General features: G+C 42.0%; 1 protein-coding gene across 2 annotated transcripts in view; it reads left to right on the forward strand.

Moving 5' to 3' along the window:
- met (MET proto-oncogene, receptor tyrosine kinase) overlaps positions 1–24,773 on the forward strand; it is a 90,481-nt gene that overhangs the window by 17,560 nt on the left and 48,148 nt on the right. For both annotated transcript variants that reach the window (XM_031279724.2, XM_031279725.2), the window contains exons 3-7: positions 13,216–13,419; positions 20,377–20,505; positions 21,628–21,804; positions 23,542–23,699; positions 24,540–24,654. In XM_031279724.2, the coding sequence (XP_031135584.2) occupies positions 13,216–13,419; positions 20,377–20,505; positions 21,628–21,804; positions 23,542–23,699; positions 24,540–24,654 (783 nt within the window). The remainder of the gene's footprint in view (positions 1–13,215; positions 13,420–20,376; positions 20,506–21,627; positions 21,805–23,541; positions 23,700–24,539; positions 24,655–24,773) is intronic.

Genomic DNA, 24,773 nt, shown 5'->3' on the forward strand with positions numbered 1-24,773 from the left:
AACGGTCCCGGCAGGACTGTGGCTACAGGGGAGACAGAAAAGAAATCTTACCTCATCTCCATATTTTTCAGTCTTTAGTTTATGCAGTAAGGAGTACATAAAAAAGGCGAGGTGTAGATTGTTTATGTGTATAGTCTGGTTGATGACTTGGTCGATACCACAAAAGAAACATGGACAGAAACTTTTGGCCAGTTCATCCTGTAGAACTCAATGTAACCATTGTGTTGTCTTCCTGTCGACCATGAAAGCAGAAATCATGAATTATTATTGACTAATAGGTAAGATCAGAGAATGTTGAGTGGATCACAGACTGGTATGTCAAAGTTTAGTCAATATACGATAGACATTTTTTTGCTATTGCTATGCAATTGAATAAAACACCCAAAATGCAATGAAAGTAATCCTTAATTTTATCTGTGAAGAATGTTGTATGGGTTCCATACAAAGCACATCCATGCATCCATGTTATTTTTGGGCAATTTGGTTTGAAATAAACCCATATTTCTGATATAAAAACACAAGGGTTAAGCAGAAGTCTCAGAGATGGATATCTCAAATAACAAATAAAACCAAAACCACCTTGCATGTCTAGGTAGCATCGAGTAAAAAAAAAGTGACCACCTACATTTTCCTAACCAAATGGAAGTGGACAATGATGTCATTCCAGAGGAAGGTCTCACCTCAGATCTGGACTAATCCACCCTATTCCATTTAACCAGTAATCCCCACACAATACCAGCAAAGGATTATGTGGGAATGTGTTCTTAAGTAATGGAGGCAAAGAGAGAAGAAACCCTCCTCCCCATCTCTCTATACGCACACTTATATGGCTTTATCAGTCTGCTGCGCTCTCAAACAATGCACCACAAACAGAGAAGCAATCTAGTCAATCCCTAGCACACTAATGTCTCTGCAGGCTTTGATCTTATCCTCTTCATCGGTGACGGCTTGAATCATATTACAGGAGGAAGGCAAGCTCACACCTGAGAGGGCTGAGTAACTTTTCTGGGAACTGGATGCTGGATTTTATGGTTAAAACCCTAATTTTCTCAGCAGCTGGACTCTGCCTAGATTATATTGGTTTAACAAGTGAGAAGAAAGTCTTAAAAAATATCTTAAAAGGTGCTTTCATAAAGACAGCTATTGGCTATTTTTAGTTTTATGGGAATACAGAATCAGTTTTTGTTAGGTTTGCAAACCTGACTAAATTGTTGTTTTGGAGGATGAATGACTACCAGTTTGCTTTCAGGTCAAGAAACCATTGTTATAGTTAGGTTGGTTGCATCACGCACCTTCAAGTCTGCACATTTTTCAAAGTTAAACATGGAACCGTGCCCTCATCATGAAGTCAGTATACTGACCTTCTCCAGTCCTGCGCATTAGATATTCTGGCTTCAGGCCTGGTGACTCAGTAAGTGAGCGCAAGCAGATGCAGCAAAATTATTCCGAACCCGATCCCTGAAGATCTCAGATATACAGTATGTGTACGAGAGTGTTAGAAGGAGGTTGAGCAAAACTGCAAAGCCAGATGCCTACTTCCAGGGGTTTTACAAGTGTGAAAAAGTAAAACAATGATGCATTGTTGCACTCCTGGTCAGCTCTCTCAGGACAGTGGTAGTGCCAATTTGTTTGCTTAGTCATGCAGTATGGAGACTCTGAAACACACGAATGGCTGCTACCGGCAAGCTGTCACGACATGCAGTGAAATATTTGATAGTGACTTCATAAAGATCTGCATCTATAAAAACCCTGTCTGTTTTCTGAAGTGTTTTGATGAGGTTTGGGCTGTTTGTGTGTCCATGGGATTTCACTGTTATATTTAGCTCTGTTGGTTTCCGTGCAAATCTGCTGGAATATTACATTTACTTTTCTGTGTCACTTGGTTAGAAGGGGACAAATATGAAAGGCCGTGCCACTGAGCAATAAAAAGTACATTCCCTCTAAAGGACATATATCTATATTTCAGATTCCCCACTCTTGCGCTGTCACTCTGCAGTCATTTGTTTTGCTTTCTTCATCTGGCTCTGAGATCTACGAGTACAAACACAGTTTTTTTTGCCAGCACAGCGCCTGCCAGAGATCTCATCTCATCCAGTACCGTGCTAAGATGAGGAGGCCCGGGTGTCCAGACCTTATGCTGACCCCTGGCTTGATAAGCTGTCTTGCTCCTGAAGCGCAGGCCAGTGCTGTTTACAACCTGAGGTTATCTGGCTGTTCCTTAACGGCTGCTGTTGGGCTGCGGCTCTCCAGCTGCTGTTTCCCTGCCTTACCTCATGTATAAGCAAGGCCCCCGCAGTTCAATCAGTCTCCAAGACAGAAAATTGCCCCTCAGATCTGACATAAAACAAGAAGCAGAGAGAGACACTTATAGTCATGAAGGCTGTATGCTTTACATGGTAGTGAGAAGGCCAGAGGAGCTGTTTTTGGCAATTTCTGCTCACAGTGAAATCTTCAATGTGCAGTGAAATCTTCACTGTGTAGACTCTGCCAAGTGTCTGCACCGGTGGGTGGATTTGATTATTCCAGACTGCTAGGAAGCAGGAATTCTGGAACAGAAAGAGATTTGGCTGAATAACGTTGAAAAATGCCAGTTTTGTACATATCACCGCTTCAAATTGAATGTAGCATAAAGGGACCATTATTTTGAGATTTTCCGTGAAGCTGTTATGGCTGTGCACGGCAGAGCAGCTGTACGTTTAAACTCCACTCTGACTGTAACAATCAATGGGAGAGGGTAACGCTAATGCTAATAAAGTCATGCGTATACAGTAGATGATTGGTGCTAACTGTCCGAAGCAGCCTCAACATTAAATCACTCCCCACCCCTTTATGTTCATGTCTTTCTATAATAAAGAGCACATGTAGGAAAGGCAGCTGCTTTAGTAAATACGACTGATCGCTCTGCTTAGCTGCCAGATTGTTGATTGATCTGACCTCAGAAAGACATTAATGCTCTAAAATAATATCCTGAGTGAGTAATATCCAGGCTGAAAAAGCAAAGCAAGACGTGCCGCTCATTTGCACCCTAAAATTACCCAGTGTCATAGCTCATTTAGTTACAGAGCAGTCTGAAAGTATTAAGACAGGATGGTTGGGGCTGTTTGCATCCATATTCATCCACAATATGCTTGTCGACCTTTTTACCCTCGGGGGCTATATATAAAAAGCACTGCCATACTTACACCATTTATCTGATGTGAAGTGTTTCCCTAATTTATTGTGGTGAAGGCAGAGATATCAGAGACAGATATCTGAAAAACTGTACAAATTATCTGATACCGGATAAGCGGACGAAGATGGATGGATGGAAATTAAAGTCAAACTATCTGCGTGGCTAGATACCACTATCATAAGCAAGAAGGTAGGAGCTTTTCTGGGTGTACTGACCGTTCAAAAGCTGAAAGCCAGCACCTAAACCTCAAAGTCATTGTTTCATGTCAAATTGAATCTGTTAGAGCAGTGGTTCCCAATCCCCGATAATTCAGAATAACAATACATTTTGTAACTTTATGAACAATTTTAGACTGTATTTATGCCGTAATTAACTAGAATTTGGAGCAGTCTTTGTGCTGCATCTTTCATCATCTCTCTCGGTCACTCACACAACAACATGATACTGATTTTAAACTACGAGTCAAGTCAGTGGCCCACACACACACACACACACACACACACACATGTTTCAAGGCAGATGGGTTAAGATCTGCCTCAATACAGGTAAACGACATTGAAGAAATAGAAGGTGCATAGCGAACATTAATACTAAATGTAATACAAAACAACTGACATGATAAAACCAAGTCAAAGTAATGAAATATGAAGTTAAGAGAAAAGGAATAAGATCAATAATAGTTTAAAAAGCAGTGGGAGAGAGGTCATTAATGCACAAGGTTAGTGTGATTAGCCAATCATCACTGTGTGCTCATTATTTTAAACAACAAGTGGGAGGGGGTGAGTTGAAGGTTGGGAAGAAAATAAATCCTGACAGAATATAGATTCTGATAATACAAATACAAAGATTTCAATTGGTGCTGGTACATATTTGTTCTCTTACAGTTATTACCCTTTGGGAGCAAATGTGTACCCCATTGGACAATATTGGACATAAATGCTCTTGGGCTAAAATATACCCTTGGAAATGGTACAAGTTTGGCCTTTAGAGCTGGGGTTCTCAAACCTATCCCTTAAAGGTCCGCATCTGAATTTCTTTTAAGGTTAGGGGTCCGGAACGATTGGCAATAAATAATATATATATATATATATATATATATATATATATATATATATATATATATATATATATATATATATATATATATATATATATTATATATTTAATTAACTCACTTTTAACTTTTAAGCAACAAACATTCAAGTACTCAATTTCCCTGGTCATCTTTTGTACCAATTTGGAAGCCGTTACATGGAATTTACCTTTTTTCCAGCTTCTAGCAGTAAAAATAAGGGCTTTTTTTTTTTTATGACGTTTTTCAGCTTTTTCTACACCTTTTTTCAATGTTTTTTTTTTAAAACTTTTTTTGGATGTTTATTTGCCGATTGCCTTCCTGTACATTCAACGTCCCTAATAATTTATTGATCAATAGAAAATGTATTTCAAAATAGAAAACACTTCATAATGTTGAGGGCTGGGTCCGGATTGACTTGCCGTTTGGTCCAGACTTTGAGAACCCCTGCTTTACAGGCTACTGCCCCAGTGACAAGCACGTTGTACCCTGTGATGGCAAATTTGTCCTCAGTACAACATGAGAAACAGTCAAAAATAAAGTTTTTTTTTTTACTGTAGTAGAATAAGCTTCCTGCCTCACTTAGCCAGTAATAACCATTATGAGGGCTCCTGCCACAGCATCCTCACAGCAGATGTCACAACTATCGATGTGACCTCGGTATTTAAACAAATAAAAGTCAGGGAGAAACATGCAAGTCCGGTGGGAATGTTTTACTGTATGTCTGATGCGGAAAATGCAAGGCAAGCATGACAAGCCTGGGTTTATATGGTGTAATGTATCTCATATGTCAGGAGCTTTTATGAAACACCTAGGATAAGAGCTGCATGGATGTAACCTAATATCAATCGTCAACGGAAAAAACGACCCATCTGTTTTGTAAATACCACGGAAATTGGCCTTATTGATTTAATTTCTAGAAACCTTTCCATGTGAAAAATATTTTCTCTTAATATCTCATCTTTATCTGAAGGTAAGAATGTATTAAGGAGTTGACCTGGTCTAATTCTCTTTGATCAGCGGACTGTAACTTTAGCTACTGTGTCAGTCTGACCGAAATGATTTGCAAGGCAACTCTGGAAAGCTCATCTGAAGAATGTCCTGTTGCCGTTAAGTAGAAGACGTGGAATCAAAGAAGTTCCCAGACAGAGCAGAAATAGTGTCTTCTGGCCCCCCCGATCACCCAACTCAGCAGTTCATCATTCTTCCCCTTGTTTTGAATTGCATAAATCCCCGATCTCCGAGAAGAAGAGGAGGAAAATATGTTGACACATGCAGGAAAAGAAGTCGCTGTGTCAAGCAGCGATGAAAAATCCTCCCTAACTGTGTTCTCAGAGATGATATTTTAGTCTCCTATTGGAGGCAGAGGAGACGGAGGATGCAGGATCATCATTCACTCAGCCAGGTTTCATACAGTTGGGGTGATTTAGTGACGCATTGTTCCTGTGTGGGAGAAGCCTGGAGAACACACAACTAGATTATTTAGCTGTTAGAATGGGCTGTGCATTGATGTGTGTGCAGAGAGGTAAAGGAAATAGAAAAAAAGAGAGGAAGGTGGTCAGTCAAGAGAAGAATTGAAGTGGGGGTTGGGAGGGTAGGTGGACGAAAGGGCAAAATTTAACTCAGGACCGGCCCGGAGGAAAGGGGGAGAAACACAGAGAGGCTGTTTAGACAACATTTTCATGAAGAAACAAGATCTTATTTTCAGTATCTGGGCTGAATAAGGGAATATCTTTCTGTCAGTGATGTTTGAAGATTCTTGCTTTGGCGAGGGAGAGATTTTGCACAGGAAGTGATTTGTTTTAAAAGAAATAAAGAATTACGCAAAGATCTGTGAGCTATTTTGGATGGTTGCAGTTCGTGGGGAGTGCATCATCGTGGGCAACAAATAAAACACAATTAGGCAATTAAAGGTAATTTCCCACTTCTTCCCTGAGAAAGACTTTACAAACACAGGCTCAGAAAAGTTCATGCAATAAACATGTGAAGTCTAGAATACCTCATCATAGACACCATCATTATCCTTTGTGTGAAAAGGTCAGCTAATGGGTTAAAGCTATGGTGCGTAGTTTCTGTCTCCCCCATGAGGAATTCTAAGTAATGACAACAGCACTGTCGGCGCATCCACATGATACAAGCCTTCCGTGATCGCGCAAGCTTTAAGGATCAGCAACTTGAATATCTTTGGTTCAGTTCAGTTCAGTCACTTTATTATCCCAAATGGGAAACTTGATATGCAGTCAGGAGTGAAAGATAAAAAGAAACACATTCAGACAACATACATATAGACAGGACAACAATACAAAGACATGAGTACAAAAAAGGTTTCCTGTATGTAATACACACAACACCATTTATCACCACTGGAGCAATCTCTAAAAACATTTAAAAAAAAAAAGAAAGAAAGCACTACATTACATGTGCAAATTAAGCTGAGTTATTGCACATGGAACAAAGGAGTTTTTACTCCTATTGCTCTTGCACTGAGGTACTCTAAATCTGCGACCTGAGGGGAGTATTTCGAACTCAGAGTGAAGGTACATTCCTACTTGGAATCGTTTAAAAAATTACGATTCCAGTACAATCGTTTCTTTATTGGAATCGTTTGGAGAATTTGGTTTCAAATCCGATCAGCGCTTCCCAATTTAACATGCGCAAGTTTTGGTTTCCGAAGCGGCCAGGCGCTTGTGTTGCAGCCTTGGAGCACAGTAAGCAGCGCTCTAGTGTGGCTTTAAAAAAAAAAAAAGCCCTGTAAAACTGCAAACCACCACTGAATCAAAATAAAACTAGGCATGACCCGCTTCAACTCCACCCCTCAAAGAATCGGAATCGAGAATCGATAAGAACCGGAAGCGAAAGGAAGAATCGGTATTGGAATCAGAATTGTTAAAATCCAAACAATGCCCAACCCTAATTACATTCCTTACGTTCCTTGCAAAACTGCTATCTGCTTTCACATTGCTTTACATGTGGTTATCTCAACATTCATACATTCAGAGCTAAAAGACCTTTCAGTAGTTGCTACTCACAGCCTCAAATGCTGGAAAATGACAGTGGTGGAATTTTACATGAAGGATGTTTTTTGGAAACCAGCGATTTTAGAAACCTCCAGTTTACTGCCCCGCTGCATCGAGACGGCCACAGTGAGTGACACTATGAAGACTGTCATTTCTAAAACTGTGTCTATTTTGGAAAATATTCATACATGCTAAATTAATCCAAGATCCAATTTTTTGGCACAGTGTCCATTATCTGTGCATATGACAAACTGTATGCTGCAAAGCATTGGAGGAAACGGCAAGTCAACTAAATAGGATTGTAAAATGTGTCCCAATCTCCATCCGAGCACTGGTTTTGTTCTTTTTTTTTTTTTTTTTTTTTTGCAAAAGCTCAATCAGATGTGTCGAAGGGGTTTGGAATTGTGTCTGTGGAAAGTTCCCACTGCAATCTTTAGCTATTAGACTAAACACTGCACAATGATTACAACATACTGGTTATATATTAGTAATATTATCAGTACTACATCACCACTGGTTCTTCAAAACAAGTCCAGATGTCATGAAATGAAAATATGTCCCTACAGTTTTGTTGTTTTCACATTTCTGAAAAAACTGGAGAAGTCTAATTTTACTATAATCTCCACATATTATTCTCCCTGTCTTCTGTTGGACCTGTTTATGTACGAGGCCCCATTATAAACAAAGCTGCAGTCCTGCCTGGCGTCTGGGGGGCCACTCGAGGGCGAGGCCAGCTGCACTGCGAGCGCCAGAGTCTGTCCTCACCCTATTGTCAGCTTCTCTCTCTCCCTTAACTGTCCCTAACACCCTCACAGTCCCCTGCAGCAACATGCACACACACACACACATAAACACACATTAACACATGACTCCATGCACATGGTGCGACCAGCCACCTGCGTACTTAAACACACACACACACACACACACACACACACACACACTTCACGGTAATTACAGCAACTGAGAGTCAGGTTGCAGAGTAACGTGCACCGTAAGTCCAGGTGGTGTACTGTAATGCGTGCCCCAACATTACCGCAACAATGCACATACACGCACACAGACCTATTTGTGCACTCAACATTCCTTTGCATTTCACTTTCTCTAAAAAATGCATTTCCACACACCCCGACGACAACCAAACCTCTCCGCTGTCTGGAGTGCACAATTGCACATGCACTCCGCCGGTCAAAGGTCTGTTATTCCAGTGAGAGAGCCAGCTGAGCGTCAGACAGACTTTGTACATGTGTGCAAGTCTGCTCACTCGGGCTAAGCCTCCGCAACATGATGTGTATTTTTGTACATTAGCAGGAGCGCCTTTACCCTATTTTTGCACAGCAGTGACAGTGTTTGTATCCAAACCCTCTCCTTCCATTAACCCAGCTCATGGTTTACAATTCAGGCATTAGTGTGTCTATTCACATGAGACCCAGGGGCCACAGTGGGAGCATGAAAACGACATTAGGCCACGCAGATCACCTTTCACCCTCTTCTTGACTCTTCTGAGCAGTGCCGCAGGGTTAAGGAGCCCCACGACACCGAAACCCTATCGCCATGCCGTTGTTTTGGGGACAATGGCTGCTGGTTAAGTATGGGGCAAAAGGTGTACAATATTTCACGGATCTGCCCGACGGTGCCTGTTCTACGGCAAGAAGACACGTTCACAAAATGGCCTGAGAGATGTACAACATCAGGAGCACTTGCCAACACCGTAAATCTTCCAAAAGATGAATGTAAGAGAAAGGTGAAAAATGTGTTTTAAACTTAACTTCAAATGGAATCAGTTCCCCCCATTAGGGTCGGGTATTAAACCTTAATACTGTCCTGATACGAACCAAAATGTTTCTGTAGCACCGACAGTGCCCTTACACTGTGTTCCTTTATTTTTTAATAAAGCATCCAATGCCAGCAAAGCCTAGTGCATGTTGTTTTAGTTACCTGCAGGTTAAAAGATATCTTGCTAGCTATCAAAACTGGACTGCATTTTGTTAAAGTTGACAAGATTATAACCTCTATTTCAATGGCATTTTGATGACTATGTAACAGGTTCTACAGGATCTCCTATCTTTTTAAAGCTCTTAAAATGTAAGCGCACGGCGTGAAGCGCCTGGTACAGGTGTGTTTAGGGCGTGTCCAAATCCACTTTTGCTAGTTTGACGGCGGAAAAAAGGGTCCGTTCGCCGGGCGCATGGTTCAAAAGGGTTGTACTTAGTGTCTTCATTACTTCATAGGTGCGTTTTGGGCGTAACATGCAATAAACCAATCAGAGTGTCATCTCCCATTCCCTTTAAAAGCCAGGCGCGTTTGTACCTTGGCGCATTGCTATTATGATGGCGGATTTGCAGTGTAATATTTTTATTTGTAATCTTTTGCATGTTTGTGTGCTGCTGCGCTTCCCTGTGTGTGTAACAAGCATAGTGTAAGTGTGCTGTGCATAAGCCTAGGCGCATTTTACTAATTTGCTGTTAAAATAACAATGAAATGCTGTGCTGTTGACTTGAGACCAGGTTGTTGTTGGTGAATGGCGCAATCACTTCCCGCTGCCTCAAGATAGCAATACGCCAAGAATGTACCTGAACACACCTCCCTATAAGACCAGCACGCCCATGGGCGCAAAGATGGGTGCAGGTGCATTTGCTTTTTAAACGACGTGTGCGCTGGACGGGAAATTGACAACTGCGTCGGTCTTAAACTAGCAAAGACACTTGCGTCGGGCTTTGCACTGCGCCGGGTGCAAGATAGGGCCCTAACTTGTTTTTGTTTTAAAGTTTGTCTGTAGTCATCATTCTTTTCTTTCTTTGTTTGGCCGTAGTAACCATTTACCGGCAACCAGGGTGCGAATTTCCATTGCTGGTTGTATTTAGGTGCTAAGGAGCTCTGTGACTCCGGCTACAGAGCTCAGTCGTATAAGCGGCAGTTGGTAGATGTGTTTAGCCGCCAACAGGTGACTGTGAGCCTTTCAGTAGCCATGGTAGTGGAGTTTAGCCAGAAAAAGTGAGCGTCATGCTGCGACAACAGTTAGGTTTAGGCACCAAAACGACTAGTTGAGTTTAGGAAAAAGATTGTGGTTTGGATTTAAACACTCCCGAGGAACGAACCGAGTTTCCTGGGTGAAAGTCTTTTGTTTTCGCCGGGAAGTGAACTCCGCTCCCCGCGTTGTTTATGTTGACACCATGTTGTGCTATTTAATTTTGAGATTATTTTCCATTGAATATTGAAGTTCATAAATAAGTCTTTTGGCATGGCCAGCCTGGTGGCACTTATCCATGGTATTGGAAGGGGGATTTCATTCTTGTACATTTTGTTTTGTTGTGCATGATCAAAAAACATCACCCTGCTCGCAACGCTAGAAGAGACCAGAAAAAACAGTATGCCTCTTCACACACAAGCAAAGTGAAGAGTGAGTCTGTAGCGTTAGCTCCGCCTACCCTCTCTTGTGGACCAACCACTGCTGGGTGATAACTGTGCGCCGCTTGGGATTTTTCCCGGGAATGTCGCCACAGACACCCAGGGCTTTAATCAGTGGGCCATAGAATCAATCACCATTGTGTTACCTCAATAGATAGCGACTTAACAGACATTTATTATACATGTAAATCTTTGAGATTATTCCTTGAAATTCTCTTTTGAACTTTGTGTAAGACTTTATTTATGGAGTAACCTGTTTGCCTCTGTTTGACGTCCTCTAAAAGTCTTTCTCTGTGCCAAGAAAAAGCCATGGACAACAGCAGCGGAGCTTCAAACGAAGATTGTCTAAACAGCCTTTCCACTGTCCAATTTCATTTGCCTTGATCCTCAGTATACCTTAGCAGAGGCAGAGGAATGCCTCTAAGTCCTTTCCAGGTCTCCCTCCCATCGTCCTGCTCCGCTTCAACAAACAACCCAAAGTCCTGTTTGTTTGCTCTGAAAATAATCAGCCCAGGGGACTGTTTTTTGAGCCGCGTGGCATAATCTCCACAGTGATGACGTCTCTATCTGTTGTAGTTTTGAGAAGTGGGAAGAGTTTTGGCCGATTCCCATATTTTTCTTATGTGCTCAGTGCTAATCTGTTCTGAAAGTGCAATTGAATCATATTTTACACTAAATGTCTGGGTGAAAGTAGACACACACAGATCCACAGATCAAAGGCAACCTGTCCATCATGTTTGAAGAAGAGATGTTTCTTCTGCTTTTATCAACCTCTCGTCCATGTCTTTATCTAATTTCAAATCAATTTCCGTCACAAACTGTCATTTCTTATACGGTTTGCGCTCCTTCAGTAATTCAGTGCAGATCAGCTGGCTGCACCACCTCACAGCTGTGCGTTTGGCATAAAAACATTCAACCTTTCAGCCAGCTTTCAATTTCCTCCACATTTTCCCTGGGTTTGACTTCACCATTGTCTCTCTAACTGCTGCCATTGGCCTTGAGGACATTTCATTTGACCAAGGTTTGCTCTGCTGCGCACTTGTCAGTTAGCCAGCTTTCTCTGCTTTCCTCGGCTTCCCTCTTCATGTGGCCATGTTCGTCTCAGCTATGCAATGTCACCAAGAAAGAAACTTTCCTGATTTATTTCTCCCACCATTGTTCTCTTCATCTTCAAAGCTCGCCTTTGAGATCTACACTAAACAAATGATGCCGCATGTTTCACACAAACCACAAATAACAGCCTGATGACCCAGACAGTGCTTTAGTTAGAGGCAGAAACTCACTTCTTCTGATGCAACAAGATCAGTTTTTACACTTTAAGTCACAACAAAAGGTAGAAACCAAGGTCACAACATTTCTGTGAGGAGAGCAAATCAGTCAGGAGTTTCCTGCTAAAACTGAACGCCTTACTGGCTCTGTGAGGCACTTTGAAAGAAGCCGTCCACAGGTCCTCATAATCATTCTACCTGTACTCCCTCCCCCCCTACTTGTGACTCCAGTGAAGAGGTCATGATCCACTGAAGCTGAGAAAACAACAGAAAGCTGCGGACTGGTCAGGCAGTCAGGTCAAGGACCTTAAGAGCCATAAGAGGCCCGCCACCCTCTGGGTCATTAATAATTAATGAAACCTGAGGCTGGGACAGGACGCCATGACTAAACACAAAAAGAGCCGGAGCAATGAGAGAGCAGTAAGAGGAGAGGGAGGGGTGTACTGATAGAGAAAAGGCCCAGAATCCAGCTCTGTCTACAGTCTGTCCTTTCACTGTATGCTCCAAAGGCTCCAGACACAACAATCTGCATAACCCAGCGACGTTTGAAAACCAAAAAGTGGAGCGGGAGGGACAGATTTTTATACACTCAAGTGGGGAAGGAGAAGAGAAAGAAGGGAAGAAAATAAAGTGGGGTTGCCCAATGGATAGGAAAAACGTTTTTTTTTTGTTTTTTTGGTTTTTTTTTTATGGAATGAAAAACAGCATGAAAGTCTTCTCGCTGTTTCCCATGAAATCCTGCCGTCCTTAAACTTCTATTCAACAAAGCGTGTACTTGCCCTAGAGGTACTATCACGCCGAGACCTCCATTACGAGCACGGCCTGATGAAAGAGAAGCTAAGGGGGGCTTAGGAGGTTTGGTTCTTAACCCTCCCCCATCGGGCCAGATATGAAAGAAGATAGTTTGACATGATATTATATAACCAGTAGTTTTTAGGAGGGGCTTTGTGTTTGGATAAGGCGATCTAACCTTGCTGATGATTCACAGAATATATGGTTTATAGTGCATTATCTTATATTTGTGGCAATCAGCTTCAGTCTTTACTGCTTGCTCCAGCTTTTCATTTTTATGCAAGTTCACTACTTAGAAGTGGATGTTTGTTTAATGTTAAACATGACCACACTGATGTTGCCGACATTTCTTGGCTGCACCTAATATCATATCAATATCATGCCTGTAACCGCAATAAGAAACACTCTGTTATTATTACTGTATATCTTGTTATTCTTGGGGCACACCACGGGGAAAACTGATGCATTTTTTTTTTTTTTTTGCAGAGTTCATCGGACGACTGCGACCCACATGAGGGAATCCATGAAGGGAAAGAGGGCAAGTACCGCCTGCAGGTGACCCAGTTTGTCCAAAGGCTGGAGTACTGGCACAAAGAGCTGACCAACACCTTGGTTACCTCTATTACTGTGATGCCGGTCCATGGCCGTGCAGTGGCATACCTGGGTACCGCCGACGGACGCCACATACAGGTAAAGAAATCACGTTGTTTGTGTCTTTAGTGATTTTTTAGACTCGCAGGGACCTCATTTGCATGTAAAATACCAGCAGTTAGGCGTAACCAGAGAGCCTGATGCTACAGCAGCCAGTGTGGTTTCCACCTCTCGTTTTTCATGTAAATTCGGCAGGATGTTGGTACATGAGGAGTGTAAGCGCCCTCCTGGAGACACAACACACATCAGCTCCAGGTGCCTCTGCTAGAGGCATGTTGGGGGAAACTATGACCAAGCACCCAGGACCTTTTTGTTTGTACAATTTGCTTACCTTTGACCTGTGCTCAGTGAGCCTCCAAAAAGCCCACGTTCCAGTTCGCCATCTGAGCAAACAGTCCTATTTTGCCTGTCGTTGTACAAACCAACAGTGGATTACAACCTCCATACATGACCTGTCAATACTGCTTTAGGGGATTTTAGTCATCGGACATGGTTTTAGTCATGGGATGACTTAAATTAAGGCGGGAAAGTGCATATTATGTGTCTTGTTTAAGGACAGTTTGAGAGAATACATACAATTTAACAGCACAGATACCATGGGCTGACACAGTTGAACTGCTCAAAGGAGGGGTTTAGTTTTGTGAGTTTGAATCATGTGGAGCAATAATTTAGATTCCGTTTTGAGTAATTTTTCTCTTGGATTTGCATGTCAACCTATCATAAAGACTCAGACTCCCCTCTACCATAATGAATATGCAGTCGTTTGTCTTGGTGACACTGGTGGAGTGAAAGCGCCGGTACACAGGGTCAAGGCCTCACATAATGGACAAAATAATGGAAACTCCTAAAAAGATCTGACTATTAAATACCACATACACCGAAGTGGCCTTAACCCTCTTGCTTTCCTCCACTTCTCTTCCTTTTTTGTTAAAGGTTACTGTATGCTCTTTACATCAAGATATGCATCCTTGAGCCCTGGCCTTGATTGCAAGTTATCTCTTAACTGCAGCGCTGACATTTAAACACACTTTCAGAAGCTTTAATTAGCAGTTTTTGCTGAGACTGTCAGAGAGATTTAAAGTGTCTATATAGTCTTGTCAGAGACGGAGATCACTCTTCCATATAGCAGGTATTTGGCTTCTAAGTTAGCACTGATTTTGTAATTTGCAGGTCAAAAGATGTTGAGGTTAAAATTAGGCTAATTTCAGTTGAAATATGAAGGTTTTCTTAGACAACTGTCTCTTCAAATACAGTCATTCAAATACATTTGAAACAGCGGCTGTATGTAACTTAGATGTCTAAAAAAACTTTCCCTTCTCAAACAAATAGCCCTGTTTTAGACACAACAAATCACTCAGTCAGTGTTAAGTGAGAATATGTTTTCATGACTGTCCAGACTAATACCTGGCAGAAATAGATTTGTAGCTTTTAGTGCCAGTTCAAATGTGGATTTGGCTTTTTGGAGGTCTGTTAGTTGCATTGTTTTGTTTTGAAGAGTCCTACCAACTGCTGATCATCAGGGTAAAATATAGCATTTTAGCATCTAGCATTAATTAAGTCAATATGATTAGCCTGTGTAGCTGCATGTCAGACTGTGACTCAATGTACTCACTTTCCCTCCCTTTTCATGTGGTCACTTATTTTGCCCATCCACTCTAACTGTACACTGCATGCATGCGATGGTTACAGCTGCAAAGTACAGCGAGTGACATATTTGTGCATCAGTCCTGTACTGGACCAAAAAACGACAAGGAATGGAATAACGTGCATGAAGTGAAAGCTGAATTACCTCACGTGTTTTTGAAACACAAGAATGAAAAGACATGCATGGAGAAGAGAAAAAAAACAGGCGAGAGAGCCGTGGAAAAAAGGGCCTGACAGCTGCACGGAATGGGATGGAGGGAGGGGTAGAGGCGGTGGTAGTGGGGTGCGAGGGGGCTTACAAGCCGAACGGCACGTTAATGCTGAACGACGGGCTTCGCTGACACGTTCCCTCGCACGGCATTTTCTGCTCACTGAGCTTCCCGTGCAGCTGTTGCTGTGTTTCTCTACCGTCGACCCCCTCCCAGACCCTCCTTACGTGTTTTTTTTGTTTTTTTTTTGTGATGGGCTGAATTGGCTGAAGTTCATTGTTTTAAGAGGAGAGCAGCTGCCCTGCACTGCAAAACTTTCCATTTTATCAAATGTGTTCTGCCTCATCGTCTGAGACACAAAGGGAGGGAGACAAAAAGTTGTGACAGAATGAACCTAACACTGATATTTCTTAACTTTTATTAGCTATTAGTTGGTAAAATTATCGCTAACGGTGATAACATTGATTGATTTAGAATACAGAGTTATGTCTGATCGTGCAGGTGAAACAGACTACAAACTGAATAGATTTGATTCGAGGTGAGTTATAAGATATGGAGGGAGAAAGACCAAGGAAAGAAGGTGGAGGCAGAAAAAGAGACATCAAAAGCAGTAGGAAAGAAACCTAAGACGAAAAAAAGGGATGGAGGATGGATTACAAGGGATGATGAAATGGTAGAAGGCCTAGAGAACCTGAAGAGGAAAATAACTGAGGGAGAAACAGAACAGTGATTTTTGTTTTTAATCTTCTGGCTCATTTTCACTGACATCCTCCATCTCATTCATATATTTACATTTTCAAACTGCCCCAGTCTTATTTTCATGGCTTTTTTTCTGGTAAGTTGGCGAAATCGGAAGACGATAGTACAGGTTTTAAACATACCCACAGATTGGCCAAACTTGTTCCAAGATAAAAGGAAGACAAACAGTAAGATTGTTACCCAAACATCCATCACAGACCGACTTCCTGTTTTAACTCTCACCTACAGTACTTTACTGTACTATAGCCGAAGATTCGGTTTTCCTGTGAAATGAGGAATTATTACCCATATGTCTGTCTCATCACACTTTTGGTTAGTGGCTTAGCTATTCTGGCTAAACTTGTTGAGTCTGAACATTTGTGTTGTTTTTTTGCCCTGTACAGTACTTCCATGTCGCCTTGTTCCCAGATAGCAGCACTTAATTTGTTGAGTAAAATGTTTTTTTATAACATGGTAGAAATGATAACAATGATAACCGAAATGATAGATAGAAATGATAACAAAAGACCCCAAGTTGTAATTACCTAGGCGTATACATTAAGCCAAACCTAGCTGTTCAAAGGTATCCTGGTGTGACTGCAGTGTCTCATTCACTTTCCCTGTTGCTGATTTTCCAAGGCTTGCATTTAAACTGACGACCCTGCGGCCATAAGCTACAGTAAGAATCTGTGAGAGGAGGTCATTTCATTGTTTGTACGATAAAAAGAACCTGTCAACTTTGCACGTATTTCAGTTTCCTGGTTGCTCCCAGCGGACTAGACAAGAGGGAATATGGAGTTGAGGCAGTGAAAAAGAGCGTTGTCCCCCCCAATGAACTCCATTCTGGCTCAGGAAGTGTTTCCCTCGGCTCTAGTTGGGCCACTGTGGGAATAACACAGTGGCCGTGTTTAGATGCCAAAACCCCCCCCCCCCCCCCTTGCTTAATACAATAAGCTGTAATTTACACCGCTATTACCTCCAGAGAGATGCCTGTTGTATGGCTTCGTCCCCAGCGGAAAGCCATCCATTATACTCGCTGTTGCAAAGCTAACGTTGATCATGAGGCTCAAACAGTGGAAGGAATGACTCTGGAAAACAAGGCATTTCTGAGGGTGAGGCGAGGGCGAGCGGTGTATCAGCCAACCAACAAAAATCACATTTAAAGTTTACAATGCAGAGTGTTTTTTTTTATTTACTGGAATCACACACACAATCCACTACTCCCATCCCTGCAGTGTCTCGTCAGTGCTTTGTTTTTGGAGGATATATGGCACTGCTGCTCCATCCTGACAGGACAGAAAGATTATGTGTGTCCATGCACTATATCTATTTGTGTGTGTATAAATTTTTGCGTGTGCGTTTGGGGGAATGGTTAATTTATAGGACGTCATGTAACTGGAGCAACCACACACCCCATTAGAGATCCTGTTCTGTTCTGTTTGCTCCCAGGCCTGTAATTGCAGCGTAACCGCAAATGATAAATGCTGTTCCAGGTGTGTGTGTGTGTGTGTGTGTGTGTGTGTGTGTGTGTGTGTGTGTGATAGGACTAAGTGGGAACAGTGTGTTCATCAGTCTGGGTGTCTTTATGTTTGAGTTTGACACGTGTGTTATCAAAAGTGTGTAAGTCCTGCATGTGTGAGATAGTCTGCATAGACAAAGTGTGTATATGTGACGTGAAAAGACAGGATGAGCTGTGTGTGTGTGTGTGTGTGTGTGTGTGTCTGAAATACATGCCAACGTGTCTCAGAGGACACAATGTTTCCGCCGGTGGCTGCATCCTCTTGTTCTGTGCCGCCAAACCAGTTGTCCCACACCTCTTTCAACCCCCCCATCTATGGTATAAGTTACCAGCTAAATTTAAAGCCTCTTTTACAAGTTATTTCTTTAAATTAAAAGAAGTTGAACTCAGGATTACTGCTTATCAGGAAACAGACAGTGATGTTTTGTTGTAAAGGCTGAAGCTGACTGATATTGTTCTTATCATCTCTCAAAAAGATAACAAAAATGGAATTTCCCCAAATATCAAGTGTAAAGGTGTTTACTTGACTTTGTTATACTTTACTATTCAGGACGTTTTCACACCTAGAGTTCGTTTTGGTCTGGTCCAAATCACTTGATGAATTTCAGTTTCATTTCACACCTGGAAAAATCCAACCGTACCAAAATTCGTCACTACAAACCATGCAAGAACATTCTCTCTGCTTTTTGGTCAGATGTGTCACTTGGTCTGGGGGGAGCAAGAAAGTAAATACAGGAAGAAGGTGTGTTCTGGACTAGTGCATATTCCTTGCATCTCCATGGGCAAACCAGCTCATTTCATTGAAATAGTCAGACATTGTCACCGAGACTTCGCCCTGCTCCTTGCCGTTGTCTGTCTCCAACTTTAGCGGCGGCTGTTTTGACCACGGAAATGCGAGTGACAGCGAGCTTGACCGAAGTCTATTTTTGTGAGAGAAAAGTTTGCTGCTCGGCCGCGTCACAGATTGCAAAGCACACCTGACTCCAGGAGCCATTTAGCTCTGACTTGTGGAGTACACATACAGTAGTTGGTGCGGTTTGAGGTCAGATCACATTCTCACCACCCGAGACCACCTCATCAAGGAGGTGTCGGGACACTTGTTTGGTCCGCTTTGGTGCACATCTGAGTGTGATTGCCGGATTCCCACCTGTCCAAACGAACCGCACCAAGGGGGAAACGAACTCTAGTGCGATTGAACCGAACTAAATGAAGCAGGTGTGAAAGCCCCCTTAAAATAATTTAATGGTAATTGCTTTGGCGACATACATACATGATGAAAAGTTTTACTTTTCCAAGCTGCTGTAAAGTTTGACCAAAACTTCCTGTCAAATGGCGTATAATCGGGGTTGTTTCTTAACCAACCCCACACCTTTGACAGGGTGGACATTTTTACTTGCCAAACATATTTAACTAATTGATTCATCAATCCATAATGGCTGCATTCCAATTCGGTGTACTAGGGCAAGGGCCCTGATATTGTACAGTTTATGCAGTCTGACTGACACACCTTAATGGAACAGACAGATCATTAGTTACGCCTGTGCTTTTTCTGCTATAAGGAGAGAAAGGTAAGACATTTTTTTTCTCGACCATGACACTGGACTAAGAGGAAATATCGTAATGAAATGACTTCAATGCAACTCTGCTTAAAGCCAAACTCCAGTGAAAGTAATGCCCAGGAAAAGATGACACAATCTGGATCGTACTCCTTCAACCAACTCCCTGTCAAGGTGTGCTGGCGCAGCACCAAAAAACTTGTTGATGTCTTCCACTTTTTATTCCCCGAGCCTTGATTTGTCCTCAGGAGATTCTGTGGATCTATTGTTGTGTATGCCAGACTCCGTATAATCTTTCCTTCTTTAATTCATGGTGTGTATCAGTGTACAGCGTTGTGAAGCGTTTAAAATAAACACAGCAACGTTGGAAAAACAGCGGTGACGACACTGACAAGTGAACAAATTCACACATCCTAATCAGGTGTCCTCAGCTGACCTGTGATGATGTTGGCTGCTTTTTAAAAAAAAGACTCTATTCATTGGCAACAAACACCAAATATCTTGCAAACCAGGCACCTCTTGGCTTACAGTACTTCTTTGACTTGATTTGATTGTACTGCATTTTTAGCAACAGATGTAGCCAGTGTATAAGCCCTGCTTGTTATGCCTATTGGCAAAGTTTGGCTGCATCCACAAGAAGTTCAAGTACTAGCTGGTGGAGAGAAAAATATTGGTTATTTGTTGAGAAATATAAAGGACTGACTGCAGCAGGCCATACAAGCCACCAATAGTTTGTCCATTGGTGTGTTAAGTGTCACAGAAGGTTCTTACTAAAGCTGTGCCAGAGTCATGACAGTGTTGTTGCCGTTGCATTAGTCTATATCTACGAAGTTCCACTTCCGGGATTGCTCTGTTGCCGCCGGATATTCCGCCAGATGTCCCTCTTTTCTGCCGGAGGTCCATTACCTTACGCTTTCCTTGTGTTGGAATTTTTAACTCCGGTTGATTTCACGAGGACTATGGTTAACTGCTCCTCAGATCTCTGCAGGGTAAATCCAGACAGCTAGCTAGACTATCTGTCCAATCTGAGTTTTCTGTTGCACGACTAAAACTACTTTTAAACGTACACATGTTCCACCAAAACAAGTTACTTCCTGAGGCTGTTTTGCAGCGGCACCGTGGCTCTGTCTGCCCATGACGATTGTGATTGGTTTAAAGAAATGCCAATAAACCAGAGCATGTTTTTCTCCCATCCCAGAATGCTGTGTGGACTAGCCAGACCCTCCTCCGCAGCACTGTGGAGGAAGGTCTGGCAAAGCAAGACTACCGTTACATTAACAAATGCCCGTTTGAGACGATTGCATTGACGATTGCAGTGTCCTCCTTTCAGGTGCTGTTCTCCCGATTTGCCTCTCCTCACGTCAACATCCGCCTGGACTCGAGACCCGTCTCCGCCAGTGTAGCGCTGCTGGACGCTGACGGCTCAAACGGAACCCTGCTAATGGCCACAGGGAACAAGGTGCAGTGTTGTAATGTAACAAAGTACAAATACTTCGCTTCTGTACTTAAGTAGAATTTTTTATGTATCTGTACTTTACTTCATTATTCATATTTCTGAAAACTTTTACTTTTACTCCACTACATTTCCTAAATAAAATCTATACTCCTCTACATTTCCCCTAAGCATCTTAGTTACTCGTTACTACAAAATAAAATCGGAAGAAATTTGTCACACTGGAAAAAAGCAGGTTTGGCGAATCATTGCTCCTAAATTGCTAAGATAATGCACCCTCCATTCCAGTTGGTGACCTAATACCTGTTTGTTGCCAAGCAGCAAAAAAAAAAAACAAGGCCAAAACTAAAGAACAAGAGGAGGAAGCGTAATGACTGATAGTGTCATGGAAGCACCTGGTACAGGCTCTGCCGCCATGGTAACAGACGATGACTACCCTGACGACAGTGGTGATGAAGATAACGTTACACACCTTTGGCCATAAAGTTCATAATCAAAGTTTTTTTTTTTACTTTTACTTTTACTTAAGTACATTTAATATCAGAAAATTAATTTTGATACTTAAGGACAGTAAATATCAGATACTTTAAGACTTTTACTCAAGTAATATTCTAAAAGGAGACTTTAACTTCTACCAAAGTCATTTTCTGGTAAGATACTTGTACTTTTACTCAAGTATTGCTTTCAAGTACTTTATAGAAGAATGACAAAGTGGGATTAGAACTACAAGATTTAAAAAAATGTACCTTTTGGCACTTTCCTCAGCGAAATGGGGAGCGGTTTGAGAACGACGTTGTGCCTTGTAGAGACATATTGCTATCCTACACATTCGGTAGTTTAAGACAGTCCTGTGTTCATCTCTGAACCATAACAAGAACACAATCCGTACAAATGTCATACATTATTGAGAAAAAAAAACACTCCTTCACTGAAAGCAAAGAAACAACAGTGAACACGGAGTAGAGACACCAGATAAAAGAGAATAATGTTCCTAGGGGCTTACCGCAAGGGTTCTGCTACCAAACACTTCTTGTAATCCATTTGTGGCTGAGGGGAAATACTTTTGTTTGTGTGTTGGGACAGAAATGAAGACACACAACTGACTGTCTTACATCTTCCTCTTCCTAGATCACTATGGTCCCTCTCATTGGCCCCGGCTGTGGTCAGCTGACCACCTGTACTTCCTGTTTGTTGTCGTCGCGGGTGACAGAATGTGGCTGGTGTGATGGACGCTGCACCAGAGCTAACCAGTGTCCCTCCTCCTCCCTCTGGACCCAGGACTACTGCACACCCGTCATCACTAAGGTAACCACGGCGACTTGTCAACATGGTGATAATCAGGGCAGGAGACTCACTTTTGTACTAATTCATCACTGGCCGCTTTCACTATTTTGTCAGCAAAATATATTTTTGGAATACAAAACATGTATTAGAACATTGACCGTCCCAGAATTAGCTCAATAGCTTAATTTCGTCAGAAGGGGAGGGCAGGCAAATCCACAAAGGAGTTATGGCATTAAATGTTATGCTTCTGGTACAGAGAATAATCATACAAATTAAAACCACTTTCGATTTAAAAAATTCCATCATGCAAAACATACCAAACATGATGGCAATGTGACAACTGTTAAACTCTTTTTAAACGCCTTCTTGAGTGTTTAAACTTATCAATTCTTAACAATCGTTCACTTTACGGCTGTTTCCAAAACCTGAACCTAAAAGTAAACCTGAGTAACTTTGGTTTGCTGGGACGCTCTCTCTCTCTCTACTCTCCTTCCAAAAACAGCTCATGTAACTGAGTCTGTTGAAGCTGAGCTCTGTATGTTTGCACTGTATTTGTTTCTACAGTGTTGCGTTTGTGAAGGCCACGGTGATTCCTGAAATACCAGCCCTTTTACAGCACCACTGTCCTATTGTATTTAACACTGTTCTGACATTGTGAGGCTTTACTGAGCTCAGTGTGGGTGGTGTTCATTCTTTCTGACTTTACTGTTGCACCCCATGCGGTCAGAGTGTCTCCATGTCAAACAGAAACACAACACCAAGATACCTCCGCTGCCCTAAACGCAACAAAATGTTTAATGGGACGAGAACCTGTAAAGAACATCTCTTTCTCTGGGACTATTTTAACAGATCTGTAATTGACTGCAGAAAGGTCGCTTGGATGTTTCTTATACAACGCTACTAAATGTTATTTCCCAGGTGTCCTAGTTTACTTTTCTTAAATCTCAAGTCAGGATACTACACTGGGCCTTTAAGGCCTTAAAAAGTCTTAAATTTGCAAAAGTATTGTGTTCCTGGTCTTAAATCATTTTAAATTTCCCTACATCCATGTAACACTACCTCTAATGCTCACTGAAAGGTTTTTTTTAGCTCTTAAAATAATTTGCTGTAAATGTACAGATCAATATTACAGACGTGTGGCTTTTATTAAATGTATTAATTTTATTTACTTTGCAAGTACTTGGTGACCCTCCAACTTCTTCTCTGGGGACTGCCAACGTTAAATTTCACAACCGTCTCCTGCTCTCCCTCTGACAGATCAGATAAAGACTCAGCCAAAGGCGGGAGTCTGACACAACCACCTCCGATTGGCCAAAACTACGTTTCTGTTAACCCTCTCCTTGACTGGGTAACAGGTGCATAGCATCGGCGACAGACACAGAGGATATTAAACCAGTTTCAAGCCCTTAACCTCTAATTGTTTGTCCTACGTCACTAACAGACAAGTTCACAAACTCTCACTTGAAGCACCAAAATTGATTTAAAAAAAAAAAAGAGTAGTTTTTTATTATTATAATTTTTAGGGGGGCTGAGATGAAATTTAGGGCCCTAAAAAGGGTCTAAAATCGCCAATGACTCCAACCGATTAATCGATTATGAAAATAGTTGGCGATTAATGTAATAGTTGACAACTAATCGATTCATCTTTGCAGCTCTACATGTATAATTATTCTATGGTACTGTGGAGCATTTTATTATGATGATCTCAGACTGATGAGTTCATGTTTAAAATGCAAATGTTCCTTGTGTGTGCATTAGATTTTTCCGACCTCTGGACCAATACGAGGCTCTACAGCGGTGACAATGTGCGGCAGCAACTTCGGCTTCGACAAGACGGAGAGCTTCAAGGCTTCTCTGGTAACAGTGGAGGTGGCAGGAGCTCCCTGCAAACTGCCCAGACAAGACAACATCAACAGGTGTGTGTGTGTGTGTGTGTGTGTGTGTGTGTGTGTGTGTGTGTGTGTGTGTGTGCAAAGTTAACATTTAGATATAATATTTAGATCTCATTCACAGTTAATTGGTATCAGTGCAGCATATTCGTCATCATTCTTTAATCTTTATTAGGATCCTCCATAGCTTCCACTAAGTTGTTGCTAGTCTTTCAGGGTTACACATAAAAAATGAAAAATAAAACTGGACTGCAATTTAAAATTCACATGAATTGGACATGTGTGTGTGTGTTTTTGCAAAGTTATTGATGCACTAGTTTTTGTATGCCAGTGTGCATACTTTGTCTTTGCATTTTGAAATGAGCACTGTTCCCGCGCAGTATCTGAAAAGCCACCTTAGAGAGGCAGGTAGAGACAGAGTGTGTGTGTTAAGTGGTGGGTGTTTACCAGATAAAGGGACCCATACACTGGCGTCTTATAGGGGCAGAGCAGGAGTTTAATAGCGGTTATTGTGTTGAAGGAAGAATGTTAAGAAGCCCACCCCCCCCCTCCCCCTCCCGCAGTCTGCCGCATTCAACACATGACTCCCCTAACTGAAAAATTGCTGGGAAAAATCGCTGCATCCAGATTTTCCACTCACCCAAATCCACTGGGACCATGTCCCATTCAAAAGCCCCTTTTGCTACAAACAACCTCATTACAAATTGGGGGGAAAAAAACACCACCAACCCAATCCCAAGATGAAGATCGCCTCTTTGTGCATTACTGCTGGGCAGTAGATCATCATTGAATTAGGATAAATGCTTGGTGGCTGCAGCAGGGTATAATGCCTGGTCTGTGTGTTGTCTGTGGGGTGGTTGTGTTTAGGTGGACTGAGATGCAGTGTTCCCCGATGTTCAGTGGGAACTTCACCCCATCAGGACACACAGTGAGGGTCACCAGTGGCCACAAGGTAGCCACCATGGAGGGCTTCACCTTCGTGGTAAGTATGCCATTTTATATTGTGTGAAGTGGTTTATGAATCGATTTGTCTGACAGGATTTACAGTGAGTCAGCATTTACACTTTATGAGAAGTGAAAGCAAAGTGCTAGGATCTAAAC

The sequence above is a fragment of the Sander lucioperca genome, chromosome 7 (genome assembly GCF_008315115.2).
Source record: "Sander lucioperca isolate FBNREF2018 chromosome 7, SLUC_FBN_1.2, whole genome shotgun sequence".
Classification (NCBI taxonomy): domain Eukaryota; kingdom Metazoa; phylum Chordata; class Actinopteri; order Perciformes; family Percidae; genus Sander; species Sander lucioperca.